Consider the following 18,755-nt stretch of genomic DNA (forward strand, 5'->3'; position numbering starts at 1 on the left):
CACAGGGCTGGGGTTCAGCATAGCAGGCGGGGTCGGAAACCAGCACATCCCCGGAGACAACAGCATCTACGTCACCAAGATCATCGACGGGGGAGCGGCCCAGAAGGACACCCGGCTACAAGTGGGAGACCGGCTGCTCATGGTGAGGGATCCTCTCGCCGACCACTGAACTCAGAAACACAGTACATTACACCAACCGTCTCAGGCTCAAAGGGCTGCACAGGTCCCCTTTTAACAAGACTCCTCACCCTAAGCAGGCCTATAATGATACCAATCCAAATAAATATTTTTCGAGCGATCTGATTTGTCCAAAAGGATGCGATATGATAGGTTGAAAAGAGAAATATTATTTTCTGAGTGATCTGATTGGTCGAAAAATCTATATTTTAAGAGCTTTCCACTTTAAACAAAACTCCTCATCCTAAGCAGTCCTATAAGGATAAAAATCCCAAACCAAGCACAAACACAAAAGGCTCTGTCCGATGAGCAACAGTGTCCCGCAGCTTCCCATTATTCGATTTGTTTTGCGTGAAGTTAGCTAAATCTATGCAGTGTGACTTTATGATGTGAATATAATTATGAGCTGTCAATTTGTACCATTTTCTTTTCAGTCAGTAACCTCCCCCACTTGCTTAGCCACTTATCCAAACCTCTTGTGAGGCCGAGCCGCCGCCGATGCACCTGTGAGGCATGCGGCGGCAGAGACCGCCCATGCCTTCCTGCTTTGTCATGTCAGTATAGCTCAGCTGGCTCCTCAGCTATTAGGGCACCTCTTCGGCGGGGCGCCTTCTTGTTATACCAGCGCCTAATTGAATTACCTCCCATCCCACCGTCGTGCAGCCCTCCCCAAGCCCATCTGTCATAATCTGGTTAGCCGGCATACAGGGAGGGAGTGGGAGGGAGTGAGGGAGGGAGTGAGGGAGTGGGAGTGAAGGAGTGTGTGGGAGGGAGGGAGGGCGCAGCAACAGGGAGGAGTGTATGAGCAACAATAGGTTGGCTTTTTAACAAGTCATCAACAATCGACCGTCTCTCTGTCTTTGTTGCCCTCTTAATCTCTTAATCTCTTTCTCTCTCTCTCTCTCTCTCTCTGATTCTCTCTCTGTATCTATCTGTCCCGGTGGGGTACACACATATACAAACACACATACACACACACACACACACACGCACGCACGCACGCACGCACGCACGCACGCACGCACGCACGCACGCACACAAACACACACACACAGGTAAACAACTACACCCTGGAGGAGGTGTCCCACGAGGAGGCGGTGGCCATACTGAAGAACACCTCGGACGTGGTCTACCTGAAGGTCGGCAAGCCCACCAACGTGTACCTGTCGGACCCCTATGGGCCTCCGGACATAACGCACTGTGAGTTCCCCTTCGCCTTCTCCCCTTCTAGCTAATGAATTACCTCAGAGAAAACCAAGAACACATAGAACCATCGTTGTTTGGTTTGGAGCTGTTATTAGCATCGGCACGATTATCTAGGTTGAGAAAGTGAGGCTAAGTGGATTTTGTGTTAAGAGTTTGTGCAAATGAACATGAAGTTGAGTGTAAATTAGGGGTGTTTCACAAAGGTTTGCTTTAATCCCGACCGTGAGCTGTCAGGATGCGCTAATCTACGCTTGGGCTCCTGCTCGGATAATGCCCTGCTCTCAGTGAAGAAGCTAGCTAAGGCAGCTAGCTAGTTAGAGAAGCCTCAGTGCCGGGCAAACGCGGGCGCTGTCTATCGCATCCTTCTGTGTTCCTCTCTCAATTCCTCGCTCTCTCTCTTTTTTGTCATCCCTCTATGTCTACCCTAATCCATCCTTACCCTCACCAAACACACACACACTCACACTCAAACACACCAACACACACTCACACTCAAACACACCAACACACACACAGCATTCTCTCCCACCATGGAAAACCATATCTCTTCAACGGGAAACATCGGCGCCCTGGAGTATAAGTCGGGGCTCCCGCCCATCTCCCCCGGGAGTTACTCCCCCATCCCCAAGCACCTGCTGGGCGACGAGGACGTGAACAGGTTGGACGGTTTTTCCTTCTTACGGTAATTAGTTCCTGCTTTCCTACCGCACCTTCCTCCAGGTAGACGTCGGTGTCTCTGTGTCCCTGTCGGCCCCCCACCCGCCTCCACCCTCCTCCACCCTCCTCCACCCTTCTCCATCGCTGTTCCATCGTGTTCTCCCTAATGGTTTAGCCGTTGTGTTTTCTTGTTGTGTAATGTTGAGCCTTTGGATGGTGTGTGTGTGTGTGTGCGTGTGTGTGTGTGTTTGTGTGTGTGCGTATGTGATTGTGTGTGTGTGTTGGAAGAGTAAGCAAACACTCGTCATCACCACGACAGAGACAGTAAAACACAATTTGTTGTACTTGCTTTCTTGTGATTGGCTTAAAGTCGGGGGAGCCATTTAAGGGAAACTAAACAGTTAGGACAATAACGGACATTTGCAAAAGAGAGATTGCTTTGTAAGTCCTTAACGGGAGACAAAAGTGGGAATGTACCCTATATCATTTGGAAGAAATTAGCCTCTTTTTCTACTTGACTTTTCAACTGCTCTCGCACTCTCAGCCTCTTGAATTACCTCCCATATGGTCAATGTAAGCATTGCTTGGTATGATTGGTATGATATTTTTCGAGCTATCTGATCTGTCGGAAAAAAAAATTTGACCAGTGCGGCTCCAAATATGGAGCCACTAGTGACAGTCTGTCGACAACTGGACAATTAGTCAATAGCTGTCAGCGTGTTGTATTGGTTGTTGTGTTTTGTAGTTGCACATCCACAAAACACTGGAGAGTATCAGTAGATGGTATGCTTTGGGTACAACTGAGGTCAGAACAGAGATGGGAGCCTTCTGCCCCCCCTTCCCCCTCACTCCTCTTTCACAGCTTTTACATCATCAGTAGTGGACACATGTTTTGATTTTAGTTCTGCTTTTTTCGAGTTTGCCAGTGGAGTTGTTCTAAGCTTAAAATTCTAGATGTCGTCTGCAGTGTCCTTCTCTCTCCCTCACCCTGTTGCTGCTGGATCGGGATTAGACTGCACAAACCATGATTCACGATCATGGTCGGTGCGTTACCAAGGACAAACAATAACAAGAGAAAGGCTTAACCGGAGAAAGGCAAAACTTTGGCAAAAGAAAAAAATCGTATAGTCATCGTTACTATCATGACGTATTTTAGTATTTTTATTCGTACCGGTATGGAATTTCCGGAATGGCAATAACACTCATAAAACATTCCTGTGTGCCGTAACGAGGATGCAGCCGCCCGTCCCCAAACCCAAACGGTGAAAGCGGGACTGAGCTGCGTCCAAGGCGGGATGGCAGATAGCCTGTTTGTTGGAACAATCGGCGAGGATGGGCACTTCCTATAAATCCTTTTGTTCTCCGAAGACTTACCCCTCCTCCCTGCCTCGTCTCTGTGGCCGAGCTAAGAGGATTAAACATTTGTTCTGAGCTTTAAGTACTGCGTTACCTCACTGCGTGACCTTCCACACCGCCATAACTTGGGCAGCCATTGTTCACATTTAACGGCCATCCTCCCCTCGTCAAGGTAGTTAACGTTCTCGCGTAGTAAGACGGAGGGCGTGAGTAGATGTTTAATTTGAAACAAGTCGTCGACCTGTGGTGGTATTGAGGATTTTAACCGTAAAGGTCAAAAGCATGTTGCGACGAGAAGATGGATTTCTACTTATGGCATGCATTCCTCCCTAGAGGGTAGAGGAAGTTTTAAATACAACAATTTAATGAGGATTATGATCTCTCCCCACAGTCGTCTCCTTTTATATCTAAATCTTCCTGTTTTACAAGAGAAAGGCTAACTGAACGGTCTGAGCGTCCATATTAACCACGTTTCCCCTCTCATTCGCTCCGCTTACAATTCTCTTTGAAAACCTGCCCTTTAATTTCCCGATTAACAAACGACCAGCAGCGCCTCACTCCCTCTGGGGAGACTTTACAAATCTCAAAGAGAATTGTGAACTGGAAAAGGCCCCCGAGTCGTACTCCGGCTACGCGTGTTTGGAATGAGAGTGAGTTTGGGGGGGGGGGGGGGGGAGATTGATGGAACTCAACTGTTTCTAAATGCCACCTTGAGTCGCTCCCCACCCGCTCTCTCTGCTTCCTCGTCCTCCTGCCAGTCCGGATTAACGCTCCGTCCTCGTCTCTGGCCAGAAACACGTCAGGGGGTTATGAATGATTCAGCAAAGGCGCTCCAGACGTCTTGACCGTCCCTCTGGCGGTTCTCCTCATATCCCCGGCAGTGTCTTCACGCCGGCAGTTGATGTGGTTAGTGAAGCGCATACCGAGGCAAATGTGACACTCAATTTGTTGTCCGGAATATTTCAGATCCACTTTGGATTAAAACTCCACCGCCGGTGATTTAGTACCAAATAGTGCTTATTCAACATGAAAAATGCATATCACCCAAAATATATATATTTTAAAACCTTGCTTAGGGCTGAATGAGACGCTACTATGTTCCACATTATAAAGATATGCAACATTAAATGATATTCATATCGACCGATATAACAAGAGGTCCAAAGTGTCTTCATTGAGCAGCTGTAGGGGTTAGGGCATCTTGCAAGCCTACAGGTACACTTGGGCTCCAACCCAACACCCTACCCACCAGACTATCTGCCCCTGACAGCCAAGGCCTTAGTATGGAATCTGGGCTCATAGGCACACAGATGAGGCCGTTCCAGACAGCACAGAGCCCGGGCCTGAAGTGGGTGGCAAGACAGAGCTCTCAGAAGAGGATTCCTTAAAATCTGTGTATTTCCACAGATTCCTTCAAACCTATGTATTTCCACAGTGCCCAGTCTACGTATTGTTGATTTGAAAACCTCACAGACCGCTAGGACAGTGCTATTGCAGAAGCACATCCCAAAAGTCAGAATTGCACTTACAAATATAAGGGGGATAGAGAAGAACAAGACTTGTTGGGTGTGTTTACTTTGCCTAAACCTGGCGTTGTCCAGTTCTGGTGAGCCACCATCTCCACGTCTCTCCCTGTCTGTGCCAGACTCCGACGTCGTGGACGGATGGACAGGGAGCTTAGAGAAATGTCTGTCTGAGTCGCATCATGAACGAGCGGACACTGACTCCACGGCCCGCGCGTCAAAACGCTGGCACAAATGAAATGGACTGCGGCCCTCGACCACGGTATCGCTATGGCTCAGCCCCGCTCTCCCAGAATCCTTAGGGCCCACGATCAGTTCAGTCAGCTGTAGACTGCCAGTAGCTACATAATACACATGGGCACGTGACAGTCTGTCAGGCAGAGAGCTCGCCCGCGGAGGGCATATAGTGACAGTCTGTGTGTGTGTGTGTGTGTGTGTGTGTGTGTGTGTGTGTGTGTGTGTGGATGATGTAGTTCCTGTTGTCATGTCCATGTATGCAGTGTGCATTTGTGTGGGAGACTGATTAAGCAGTGTGCGTGTGTGTGTGTGTGTGTGTGTGTGTGTGTGTGTGTGTGTATGTATATGGCTGTGTTAGTGAGCTGTGGAGTATGCTAATTTGTACACTGCCTATTAGTCGACTCAAATTTAATCTGCAGTAGCAGAACTGTAGCTCCCAGCATCACAACAAACTTTGTTCACGCACGGACGCACATACACGAACACACAAGCACACACACACACACACACACACACACACACACACACACACACACACACACACACACACACAGCGAATCATCAGTCGTGCAGATACACATTCAGCGCATAAACAGCTCTTCTGTGCACTCTCGGACAGTACGGCCTCCGAAACACTGCACATGATTTCACATTCCGTTCACACTGAGAGGCAGGCTTGCACGTCTATGCTTCTCTGTTTAGAGCACCGATCGCTACACCACTGTGTACAGCGTGGATCTGGCTCCGGCCATGTGCACGGGAGGGGAGGTATTCAAATCAGAATCCGGTTAGGTGGCGATGATGATGATGATGATGTGATGTCCCTTGAGTGAAGAAGATCGCACGGCAACGGCGTGTCCTCTTCAGTGTGTCCGAGGATGTGCGCCCCCGTCTCTGAAGCCGTCTCCATTAGAGTCCGTCCGCCCGTCTGTCATGACCTCACGCTATATCCGTCTGGTTCTCTGTCGCATGCCTTTATGTTGTGAGTCTGTTCTAAATTCAACCTCCATGTAAACATTGCATTGAATTAACTTTTGGATCATATAAATAATAAGTTTCATAATTTGAAAAGTATTAATGAAAAGATAACATTGAGCATTGTACTCTTCAACGTCTGGGTTATTTTTGTGTCCGGGGTCTTGTCGGTTATAAATAAAGCGGCTGTGATGCCCATGAGCAGGAGAGTGTGTGAACGAGCGGCCTGCACACGCCAAAGTGACTCACGATGTCTTTTTGCCCTCCGCCTCCCCTATTAGAAACCCATCGCTAGACGACAGCGACGGTCACAGGTTTGAGTCCCAGCATTTCCAGCTTAGGTGAGAACCGCCCCCGTCTGCATACTGCACGCTGCGGGACCACGCCCACTCGTCCTTCATCACCCCCCCCACCCCCCTGCCAGACCCCACCCCACACCCCCTCCCAGCTTGTTTTTCTTCCAATTTATTGGATCTGGTATTCATGGCGTCTTTTTTTCCCATTTGTTTATTTCCTGCTATCTTGCTCCGTTGCCTGTATTACGTCCTTTCCTGTCTTCCCCCTCTTCTCGCCGCCTTTCTCTGTTTTCCTGAAACAGAAATGTGTTCCACCCCTCTCCCCTCTCCCCTCTCCCCTCTCCCCTCTCCCCTCTCCCCTCTCCCTTCACCCCTCACCCTCTACCCTCTCCTCTCTACCCTCACCACTTCTATTTCCTTCACACCGGGCACTAACCTCAGTTCTTGTCTTTCACTCCCTAATCCCCAACTCCTCACCCCCTGCCCTCCCCCTGCTCCCCTACCTCCCCCCTCCCTCCCCCGCCCCCAGGCCTCCCGAGCCCGTTTACAGCACTGTGAACAAACTGTGTGACAAACTGCCCTCCCCTCGACACTACTCTCCCCTGGAGGACGACAAGAGCCTCCTCCACTCCGTCCCCTTCCCCACCTATCACTTAGGCCTGTTCCCCGACACGGACGTCACCAGGTAATACCGCCATTCCGTGAACCCCCCACCCACCACCTCCACCGTCACCAACTCCACCCCCACGCCATTCCTGAAGGGCTTTGGCTCTTTCGTCATGTGCATGCCACCCCAAAACCCCCCCATCCCCCAGCATCACAATCATCATCATCATCATCATCATCATCATCATCATCCTCCCCACCGCCGCCGTCACCCCAACAACTCTCCCTCACTAAAACCCGCAAGCCTCTCAAATTTTTTGGCCGCTGTGATTTATTTATTTCTCCCGGTACGGTTAATGGGAAGCCTGGCGCTTATCTTCCCCCGACACATTGTGCAGGTCGGGGTCTCCGTCATTGGAGTTCCAACACTTTCGTGGCTCCCCTGCTCCTGTCGGGGGGGAAGTCGGTGTCACTAAAGCAAATTTAAGCAAATTTCTCCTTGAGCATTTTTCCTTTTTTTTTTGTAGCTTGCTCTACTTTAAACTGTGATTTACACAGAGAAACAAATCGCAAGGAGAGGCTTTTCACACTGGAGTGTACCAAAGTGGGACTTGGATTCTGACGAGGCTGTTGCAGGACTGAGAACAGGGACGCGTGTCCTCGGAGAGCAACCCTGACCTCTGCTTACAGGCTAACAGCGCTCCGTATGTTCTCCATCACATCCCTCCCTCAGGTTGAGCGGGGGGACTCCAGGCTGTTGTGTCGTCTGACATGCCAACCACTTTTATAGCCGGTGGCTGTGGGGCTCATGGAGAACGAGGTGACTTCGGCCCGGATCTTTTGACCTCCGTTTGGGTTCCACTCGCATTGGACCTCACTGTGAGGACATTTTTTCAGCCCGATCTCAACGTGACTAGCTCAGAACAGTTTCAATTTCATGCGGTTTTCTTCTAGAAAGTCGTTAATGATAATTAATATTAATTCCCACCTGTTGAACACCTTAAATGTTTTCTCAAATGTGGGACTTTCGGGCACATTTCACACAAAGAGACATGGTTTACGTGAGATATTATAACATTGACAATGATGATAATAAAGAAGCATTTCCAAAGAGTAAAGCTTTATTCAAATGACAAACGTGTAGGCCTATAAATGTGCCTTACAAAACACCAGCAGAAACGACATGAATCACACCGGCTTAAGTGTCTGCTTATCAGAACATGCACGTTTTATGTGGGTTTTGCTTTGCCCCGTGAGGAGATACACCTGACCACACAGAAAGGCTGATGTCCCGATAAAAAACACAGACGAACCCGACCATGATGCGAGCCCTCCGGTGCCCTCGCCCCTGGAGGGTTGGATTTCTTTTGTCAGCCTGCGACCTGCGCTTATCCTGAGCCACGCGTCTTGTGTCCCCGAACACGGAGCCCTGTGTGTTCGGGGATGATGGGGGATGAAGGGGCTGTGATTGCTTGGTGCAGATACCCGATGCAACAACCGTTTCCTGGTCTTACCTCTTGAGACCCACAATTCTCGAAAGAGCCTGCTGCAAACACAAAGGTTTCAAGAGCTTCAGTGCAGGAAGGCCCTGTAGGGAAATGTCCTGCAGTGATTGACGTGGGATGTCGCAATGATGTTTTTTTTTGGCAACATCACTGCAGTTCATTTACCTGACAGTAGGGGACAGTATATCACCAGCATAGACGATGTTTGTGGTTGGTCCGTGAAAGGGAGCATATAGCTATATATTCTTGTACTTCCTGTACAATCTAATTGTGTTACGGCAGATAAGCATGGTGGCATTTGTCCAGACGAAGGAATAAAGAGAAAAGTAAACGATTACACAATATGAGGGCTGTTGGCCGTGTGTTTGTGCGTGTGTGTGTGTGTGTGTGTGTGTGCGTCTTTGGAAGGGCTAGTAAGAGATAGTACGTGATGGGATCCCTCTTGTTCAAATTGGGACAAGTCCTCCTAAGTAGAGCACTATCCCCCTGTGGCTCTCTCTCTCTTTCTCTGCCTCTCTCGCTCTCTCTCTCCCCGTCTCCCTTTTCTCTTCCCTTTTTATCTTATCGCTCGCCCTTCTCCCGGTGTATCACCGAGATCGCCCTGCGTCCGTCCGTCCCTCAGTCCGTACGGCGCGCGTCCCGGCCACGTGCCCCACCGTCCGTGCACGTTTCTTTCTTCTTCCTTCCCTCTTCTTCCACCTCTTCTTGTGTTGTCCACCCACGGTCTGTCTTTGGGGGGGTGTCGCGGTGTGTGTGAGCGTGAGCGGCTGGTGTGTGAGGATGCACCGCCCGTCGGAGTCTCCCGAGCTCATGTACTACCTGAACTGCGTGTACAGGGAGCCGCGCAAGATGGTGCTCCACAAGGGCTCCACCGGCCTGGGCTTCAACATCGTGGGCGGTGAGGACGGCGAGGGCATCTTCGTGTCCTTCATCCTGGCCGGGGGGCCGGCCGACCTCAGCGGGGAGCTGAGGAGGGGAGACCAGATCCTCTCGGTGAGTCTCAACCGCCTCCCTCTGTCTGGAGGGCTATCCGCCCTCTCCTGTGTTATCTGCCCTCCGTCATGTGTCCTGAGTCCTCTCCTCTGTCCTCTCTCAATTAGTCGTCTCTCCTAAGTGCTCTGTCCTCTCTGCTATGTCTCTTCTAATTCTGCGCTCCCTTCTCTCCTAAGTCCTCTCCTGTGTCCTATGTCCTCTGCTTTGTCCTTTCTCACCTAAGTCCTCTCCTCTCTCTCCTGTGTCCTATCACCTCTCCTCTCTCACCAAGTCCTCTCTACTAAGGACTCTGTCCTCTCTCCTGTGTCATATGTCCTCTCCTCTCTCACCAAGTCCTCTCTACTAAGGACTCTGTCCTCTCTCCTTTGTACTATGTCCTCTCTCACCTAGCCCTCTCTCCTCATTCCGCTCTCTTCTCTCCTATGTCCTCTCCTGTGTCCTAAGTCCTCTCTCACCTAGTCCTCTCTCCTAAGTACTCTTCCCTCTCTCCTCTGTCCTATGTCCTATCCTATGTCCTCTCTCATCTATTCCTCTCTCCTTTGGCCGACGTATTGCCCTCTGTCCCCTCTCCTCATCCATCTCCCCTTAGCCCTTTCTCCTTAGGCTCCTCTCTTACTGTGTCCCTATCTCCTCTCCTCTCTCCTCCCTCCTCCGTTCTCTGTCCAAAGCTCCAGCCCTTTAGTGTTCCCTGGGACTCTGAGTAGAGCTTTGTATATGCCAGAGAATCAGATCATATAGTGCTAAGCACAATGAAGGGTCACAGTGGAGTATAGAACAATACATGGATGTGTATCATTAGATCCATATTTCGGTTTTACACAAAACCCTATCTCAACTTGTGCATCGGCGGTTGAATTTCATGCACTCAATACTCAAAACGGTCAAAGCAGTAGCACAATCAACAGCATGAATCGTTTTGATTGCTTAATAAAACAGTGTTACCCAAACTATGAACCTCCCACCCCGTACTGCGATAGGACGATTGTATAGCATGCATTTTCCCGCTGACCTCTTCAACTATAGTCCAGTGGCCTAGATCAGCCCAGTGATGTAATTAAGCTTATTATAAAACTGCCGCTAATGTACTTCTGGCTCAAAGGGATCAAAACTGGATATTTTTGGTCTTGCACACTTTCTGCTATAAAGATATAAATAGCTGCTACAGGGATATAAATAAACTGCAATGGATCATTCTAACAGATTCACAATCGCCTTCTGCTTCATTTCGTGAGCATTTTCACGGAAACTCTTTACAGCCAAGCAGTTGCTGTGAGACGCCTGCAACTTCACAGCAAGGTCGAATGATAATTTGACTGAAAAGCCAGCGGAATGTACGCGTAACGAATCCAGAATCTAGGTCAATTATCTTGTAATATTAGGACCACACTCACACACACGCACTCCTGGAGGAGCAGTAAATGAGAGGTGACGATCATGGCAGCTTGTAACAGGCCCCGGTGCAGCGCTCCGTAGAGCGGAGCAGATTGTGGCGGGCCTGTTGCAGGGCTAGTTCTCTGAACGCGGTGTTAAACCAGCCGGGCACCTGTCACCCAGCCCATTTCAGTCCAATCACCACCTGAGTCTTCCCTGATGAAGGCAAGCGGTTAGTGCTCCAGTGGTGCCCTCGTTTTCAGGTCTAAGAATAACCTCTTCACTCTCTGTCATTCTCTCTCTCTCTCTCTCTCTCTCTCTCTCTCTCTCTCTCTCTCTCTCTCTCTCTCTCTCTCTCTCTCTCTCTCTCTCTCTCTCTCTCTCTCTCTCTCTCTCTCTCTCTCTCTATTTTTTCTCTCTCGCTCGCCCCCGCTTTCTCTCCAGTCTCTCTCTTTATTCCTGTTTCTGTTAGGTTTGTAACTACGGCATGGCAACACATGTTTGCTTGTTTCTATCGTTAACAGTGTGTGTGTTTGTGTGTGTCGGGGGGTGGGGGGTGGATTTCCACACATACTTCACACTTCAGCCCCCATCGGTTTATATGCAACCCAACACACTAAAATCGAAATGTCCCAGATGCAGCTCAATTTAGTGAAATGGGGTGTATTTAACTATACAAACTAGGCCAAATAGTGTGTGTGTGTGTGTGTGTGTGTGTGTGTGTGTGTGTGTGTGTGTGTGTGTGTGTGTGTGTGTGTGTGTGTGTGTGTGTGTGTAATGCTTTCCCTAAGGTTTGGATTTATTGTTGTGGTTACTCTTAAAATAAAACGTAAACTGCTTTCAAATCTTTATCGGCCTAGTAAACACCTCCATAAATGGTATGACATCAAAAGTGATGTTATGTCTGTCCTAGCCTAGTTCTCTCCCCCCCCCCTCTCTCTCTCTCTCTCTCTCTCTCTCTCTCTCTTTCTCTTTCTCTTTCTCTTTCTCGCTCGCTCTCTGTCTTTGTCCTTCCTCTCTCTCTTCCTCCTCCAGTCCATAACTAACCTCCCTGATTCTCCTCATGCTGTGTGGACAGGTGAACGGCATTGACCTGCGAGGGGCCACCCACGAGCAGGCTGCCGCCGCACTGAAGGGGGCGGGCCAGATGGTCACCATTGTGGCCCAGTACCGGCCTGAAGGTGAGCACTGACAACCAGCCAGCCAGGTGTTAGCCAGGGATGCGCATTTCACCGGGTGATACAAACTGTGACTAAATCAAAGTATTTACTGGATTCCACAGTGTTGGGTTAAGACTGGCTGTTTTTAGAATCAACTCTTTTGGACTCGACTCTCTACAAAGTGTTCAGGAGCATTTGAAGGGTTGATTTGGGTCTTATTCTGTGGCTTATTTTGTGCGGTCTGAAATGACATCCTTTTGACTTGAACTCCTTTGAGCCAATCATAAAATTACCATTGCAATAGCCGATCATAGATCGAGCTTTCTGTACAGTCTAGTTTTGGTTGTAAACTTTTAAGGCTAGAACCTCATGTTCAACTTTTATATAAAAAAAACACCTTAAGGTGGAAACTATGGAACTAACTATGGTTCTAAAAACAAATGAGGACAATTCTTACTGTTGTTTATAAATCGTACACCCACTCTGTCTGTACGTGTGTACTGGGTAGTAGTTAGGATCTGAGGACTACTAGTGTAGAACTGGGAAAGAGGAAAGTCTGGTTATTTGCCATGTTTTCTGAAATCTCTCTTTACCTGATTATCGATCCGCTCTAAATGACAAAACATTTAATCTACACAGCCAATGACGCCATACTGAATTGTTTCTCTGCGTCTTTTATTGTGGCCATCTGCACAAACACATGTATTAAAAGACACAAATATAATAGAGATACTATTCCCAGCAACCACCTAGGCAATCAACCACTGTTGGCGCCCTACAGTGAAAAACACAGGTCAGGTAAGGTAACCCGCCTCACCTGATCTGATTATGCTTACAGGAAGTACCGCCAGCCCGCAAAGGAAATAACTCATGGTTAAAGAGCTCACACTGAGCAAAGGAAAAAACGTACTACTCCCCACTAAAGCTCATGTGCCAGGCCTCTCATCAATGTCATCTATTATCGTCTCGCTAATTATTGCCGCCATGATTCTATTCCAAGTGCGGTCTCTTTTTATGCTCCGTCGAAGCGAGAACATTTCCACGGAATTTAGCAACGGTGCCAAAAATGGGACGCTACCGTATTACAGCGTGTCAGCCTGGAATGATCCATACGCATTAAGGACCGGAACAGGACGATATTAATGTGCTTAACGGAGCATCGTCTCCTGCCGCTCACATAGCAATCAAACCTAAACCAAAAAAATACAAATAAATGTGTGCGGTCCCAATTGCGCTTCTGTGTCTGAAACGGCCACCGTGCCCAGCAGACCAACCGGGCCTGGCTGGCCCCGCTCCCACTAACGGCTCCTCTCTCTTCTCTCGCCCATCAGAACTTGCCCTATGCTCACCATGCCGGGGCCCTTCTCCAGCACCAGGTTTGTGCTGCTGGCACCGGCGGTTGCTCTGTGTAGTGGCATCATTCACCGCTGTAGGGGGTGGGGGTGGGGAAAAACAACAAGTGAATGACTGCAACTACAGACAACAGCCAACTACACCCTATTTAACCACCGGGCATGTCTTGTTGTTAATAACAACCCTCCCCCCCCCCCCACCCCCCACCCCCTTGAAGAAATTACGTATATTTTTATCCCATATTACGATAATATAGATATATCATTATTTTCTCAATCCTCGACTGTGCACTTTTGAAAACCCCCCCTCCTCACTTGTCCTTGTGTACTTTTTGACTTCTCGTCCCTGGTCTTGAAGCCAAGCCCTGAATGTGTAGTCCGTTCTCCCAAACCCATATACTGGCTCCTCCCATCCTAGAATTAAATGTGTATGTAAAGATGTCCTCTGCAGAAGAGCTGTGTTGTGTTTTGAACCCAAATTGGAGAGACATCCAGTGTATGAGGCAGCCAATATATGATGAACCATACCTGGTTTATTACGCGTTATAAATTTGTAGTGCAACTACCGGTATATATTTGTAATGTTTAAAATGACAAGGTAGTTGAATGACATTCAGCTCATGTCATGAGAAGTAGTATTTTCCACTTGTGAATCTTAGAAAAACAGTTGTAGCTGAGGATGTGGCTTAAACAGATACATCTTGGTGGGTATGAGAGCCGTAAGGCTGCAGTCTACATCTGCGGTTTCATGGTTTCATTAACCCACAACCTGATTCCGTATCCACAGGAAACAGATAATTTGAGAGATGACAAAGAGTATCTCTCTTGGTATCTACAAATCAATTGTACTGTGTATTGTAATTTGTCTCTGTTGATCGGTTGTACAAATGCAGCCAAACTCTGAGTCAAACTCTGAAATGAATCAAAGCTTTGTCTGCAGGGCATTGGCTTAATATAAGTTGTTAGATCTTGATATAACAATTGCTCTCTGATCTATACTTGTTGAGAACCTTGAAACACATGCAAGGTTGATCCCCCACTGAATTTACAATGAGGTACGGGGCAGGATCGCATCGTGACTTGGAAGCTTGACTCCAGGCCAAAGCTTCTGGGTTCGATAACCAAGGTCTGCAGCCTCATTGTAATCAAATGTTATGCTATCAGGTCTCTCTTGCCAAAGAGGTGCTCAACCTCAATGAAACAAACCTGAATAGGTAACGGTTCAATAAAAAAAGAATGGCCAACAGATCAATATTCTCAATAGAGCAAGGTACGAAAAGGGTTGTACAGGGTCAGAAACTAGTTATTCCACCTCGACACTTCCGTAATCACCGGTCCACTGACCCCCACGATGAATAATTTCGGTTGAGTCGCTGCAATAGAGACCAGGAGAGGTAGGTGGGTTTCTAATGGGGCTGCAGCACAGGGAGAGGTATTCAGCCCTCGAGGGACTAGAGGGCATGCATGTCCTCCAGGGAAGTGGCTGGACCGCTGGAGGGGGTTTGTTCCCAAATGTTTGCTGATTTTAGATTTTGTTTTTCTATGTGTGTGAGAATTGCATTAACTTTCAAGTGGTGTTCAAATGTCAGTACCTACGACAATTCACTAGCTTCTATTGCTAATGGAACAGGGAGAGAAATACTTGGTTAACTCTACGTTACTTATGACTTAGTGTTTATTTTAATGAGAAGAAGAATTGTCAGACGTTAATACAGTGAAAATCCTTTTGAAGCAATTGAAACAGCATCATTAGGTGATTTTGTCATTTTCGTGGTAAATTCCCGCTGGCAGCCTGAAAGAACAATTGTCATGGGATTTGTCTAGCTAATTTGTAGACCTTGCTATGCTGTGTGTGGTGAGATCTGACAGAAATTCACGACTGCACGGCAACCTTTGGCAATTCCACCTTTTTCCGTGTCCTGAATACGGGAGCATGCCCACGTGTGATTGCTACAAATAATGCTTTGGGTTTCACTGTGCCAAAGACGGCTCATTAAACCAAGAGCTGACTCAGAATAGGAGCATCTCTGGTAGGATTTATTGAACGCGGATTATTACCCCGTAATAAAAAAAGGTCTCCCGCCGAATTCAAGTCAAGCCAACCCTTGACTCTGATCCGGCGCCAGACCTTTGAAGGCCTGGGAGACTGGCCTGGGTTGACCCTGGGATTATTCCTCTCCTTCTCGGGCCAGAGTACGGACGTTTTGAGGCCAAGATCCACGACCTCCGGGAGCAGATGATGAACCACAGCATGAGTTCTGGGTCAGGGTCGCTACGAACCAATCAGAAGAGGTCCCTCTATGTCAGGTAGGGACTGTTCTAACCTTTCTACCACAGTAGTCTTTTGGCAGCGTTTAGCTGGTGCAATATCTCTCTGTCTCTGTCTCTCTGTATCTTGCTCTTGCTCTCTCTCGCTCTCTCTCGCTTATCACTGCCAATGCTGATACCAATAACCGATTCCATCCATTACTTTTATTGAAGAGTGTGGACGGAGGCTGATGTGTGTTAACGTTATCTCCTTTCGCGACAATCCCAAATTGCCAGTATAGGTCCCAGGAGGATATATCTCTGTCTCTCTGTCCTTCTTTCTCTCTATAGCTTTCTTTCTTCCTTTCTGACGTTCTTATTTCTTTTTGTGCCAAAGTGCTCAATCGACTCCCTTTGTGTGTGTCTGTCTTTTTTCGTGTGTGTGTGTGTGTCTGTCTGTGTTCGACGCTCTGCTTCCAGGGCCCTGTTCGACTATGAGAAGGCCAAGGACAGCGGGCTGCCCAGCCAGGGTCTGAGCTTCCGCTACGGAGACATCCTGCACGTCATCAACGCCTCTGATGATGAGTGGTGGCAGGCCCGCCGCGTGACGCCGCACGGGGACAGCGACGAGATGGGCGTCATCCCCAGCAAGAGACGGTCAGCAGAGAGCCAATGTTCGGCGGCCATCTTCTTAACAAACAACCTCCACTTCAATTGAATGATAATGTAGGGGGGGGGGGGGGGGGGAGGGGGAGGGGGAGGAGGGGGAGGGAGGGGAGGGAGGGAGGGAGGGAGGAGGAGGGGAGGGAGGAGGAGGAGGAGGAGGAGGAGAGAGAGAGAGAGAGAGAGAGAGAGAGAGAGAGAGAGAGAGAGAGAGAGAGAGAGAGAGAGAGAGAGAGAGAGAGAGAGAGAGAGAGAGAGAGAGAGAGAGAGAGAGAGAGAGAGAGAGAGAGAGAGAGAGAGAGAGAGAGAGAGAAGGATTATGAAACTGTACAAGCCAAAAAGGTTCCTCCCTCGTTGCTTAATGTTCTGTGATTGACAAGCAAGATGGAGGCCCTGAACCAATCAGGACCTATAGCTCCTTATATCAAACCAGAGATGCAAAAATTTTTATCTGATTTTAGTCTTATAGGGGATTACCATATTGGTTATTGAAGCAATCATTTTAAACCAAGTCTTTAATTATTCAAGGAAATCGTTCATCGACATCTCATACATTAATTTATCGTTGATGACCCTGTGGTGATTTCTCGGTAATGGATGAAGGCCCCCGTAGTGACTGTCCTCGCTCTGCAGGGTGGAGCGGAAGGAGCGAGCACGTCTGAAGACGGTGAAGTTCAACGCCAAGCCGGGCTCCATCGACTCCAAAGGGGTGAGTGTGATTGTAAATATCAAGTAAGGATCTGGGGATCTAGTAAGGATCTTCTGCTGACTTGTTGTTCTCATCATGGGCGTTAATCGTAAAACTTTACGAACGAAACGGTCAAGTTCGGACAAGGCGTGTCATTTGGACTGATTTTTAAGACGCATATTTTGCGCTGATATGTAGTGTAGTTTTAGCCGTTCGCTGTGTTTTCTTAGATACATGCATAGGGTAACTCGATCATTGGCTATATTTCATTTAATGACACACAAGAGTATTAGTGTGCAAGAACATACACTTTCATCAGAATACCCCTCATCTAATGCTTACCATACAACATCACAAAATCCAGTTCCCAAATGAAGAGGGAAAGGTAGACTTCTAAGCAGATATCCAATCTCTATTAACCGGCCTTTCATTTGCACTTAATGCACATAAAAGCTTGCGTCTTCAAAATGCAAATATTTCCCGCGAGGGAGGCGATCATTGAGGTCTACAGAGTGTGTCACCTCCACCTCCAGTGTCGTGGTCCATTTTGGCTCACGGTAAAACAGCCATTGATTATCCTTCATGGGTACGTTCCACCTCTGCCTCTGAGTCCAAAGTCACCCCTCCATTCCCTGTGGCTGCATGCTCAGTTTTGCTTATTTTGTTTCTCTTCTGAGGCAATACCCTGATTAAGTTTCTCACAGCATGATACCTTCAACCCTTTTTTTGCGTGTCTCACCTTGCCTGTGTATTATTTATCTTCATTTATTTATGTGTCTTTTGTGCCTTGGATGCAACTGTGGGATATCAGAGGTTATGGAGAAAAAAGTTCTGCTGTAGGAAAGACGGTTTGATGTTGAACCGTTAGTTGCAAGAAAAGTATTTTTCATTTATGAATAAAAAAAAATATTTTATATTTTTTCTTAGCTTTAAAGTAAAGCCTAATGATTTCGGCCAGTAATGGGCCAAAAGTATCCACTCATTGAATGGTCTTTTTATGTTTTGAGGTAAGGTAAACACAAGTATAAACAATGCTAAAAGTTTTGTTTATTCAAGATTACAGGGTGCACGTAAAACAAACAAAAAAGCCTCAAAAATAGTATCATTGACAGACTTCGAGAGGACCGACTTCGAGATAAAAGAGAGCAGCATAATCAGTGTTTACCTAAATCGCTTTGGTATTAGAAGGGTCACCATCAGAACGACCTTGTTGACTTCCCACTGTCTTTGCTAGCAGTTTGTTTGTTTGTTTTCTGTCTGCATGAAAATGTCCACCAGTCACACATACCTGTCCCCCCCCCCCCCCCCCCCCCGACACCCACCCCTACCCCATGCCCTCTCTCCTCCACAGTCATTCAATGACAAACGTAAAAAGAATTACATCTTCACACGAAAGTTTCCATTCTACAAGAACAAAGATGGCGACCAAGAAGGCAGTGATTCTGACCGTAAGTAAGCCACGGCCGCACGCACACACATCGAGACACACACACACACACACATCTACAAGAACACACACGCATGCATGCACAGACACACACACAGAGTAGGGCATACTTGCAGTGGTTGATACGCAAGTAATAGTACAGCTTTGCGTCGCGAGAAAAGGGTTTGGGTTCTTTTCTGTAAGGTTTCCTGCTGTCTCTCGTCATTTTCTGTGTCTCCTTGTGCAGAGCTGTCCGAGTTCCTAGTCTTGAGGACGAATCAGTCAACAGATTTAAAACACGTCAAGGCTCCTAGAAC

At 47.9% G+C, this 18,755-nt stretch overlaps 1 protein-coding gene across 31 annotated transcripts in view; it reads left to right on the forward strand.

Annotated features, from left to right (window-relative positions):
* dlg2 (discs, large homolog 2 (Drosophila)) overlaps positions 1-18,755 on the forward strand; it is a 133,985-nt gene that overhangs the window by 102,859 nt on the left and 12,371 nt on the right. For 14 of the 31 annotated variants that reach the window (XM_060057104.1, XM_060057106.1, XM_060057115.1 and 11 more), the window contains 12 exons: positions 6-142; positions 1,233-1,377; positions 1,900-2,065; positions 6,413-6,472; positions 6,957-7,112; positions 9,375-9,531; positions 11,981-12,083; positions 13,394-13,438; positions 15,607-15,721; positions 16,142-16,318; positions 16,958-17,033; positions 18,364-18,460. In XM_060057104.1, coding sequence (XP_059913087.1) covers positions 6-142; positions 1,233-1,377; positions 1,900-2,065; positions 6,413-6,472; positions 6,957-7,112; positions 9,375-9,531; positions 11,981-12,083; positions 13,394-13,438; positions 15,607-15,721; positions 16,142-16,318; positions 16,958-17,033; positions 18,364-18,460 — 1,434 coding nt within the window. The remainder of the gene's footprint in view (positions 1-5; positions 143-1,232; positions 1,378-1,899; positions 2,066-6,412; positions 6,473-6,956; positions 7,113-9,374; positions 9,532-11,980; positions 12,084-13,393; positions 13,439-15,606; positions 15,722-16,141; positions 16,319-16,957; positions 17,034-18,363; positions 18,461-18,755) is intronic. The other 17 variants (XM_060057112.1, XM_060057117.1, XM_060057134.1 and 14 more) reach the window with 10 other exon arrangements.

Source organism: Gadus macrocephalus, chromosome 7, assembly GCF_031168955.1.
Source record: "Gadus macrocephalus chromosome 7, ASM3116895v1".
NCBI lineage: Eukaryota > Metazoa > Chordata > Actinopteri > Gadiformes > Gadidae > Gadus > Gadus macrocephalus.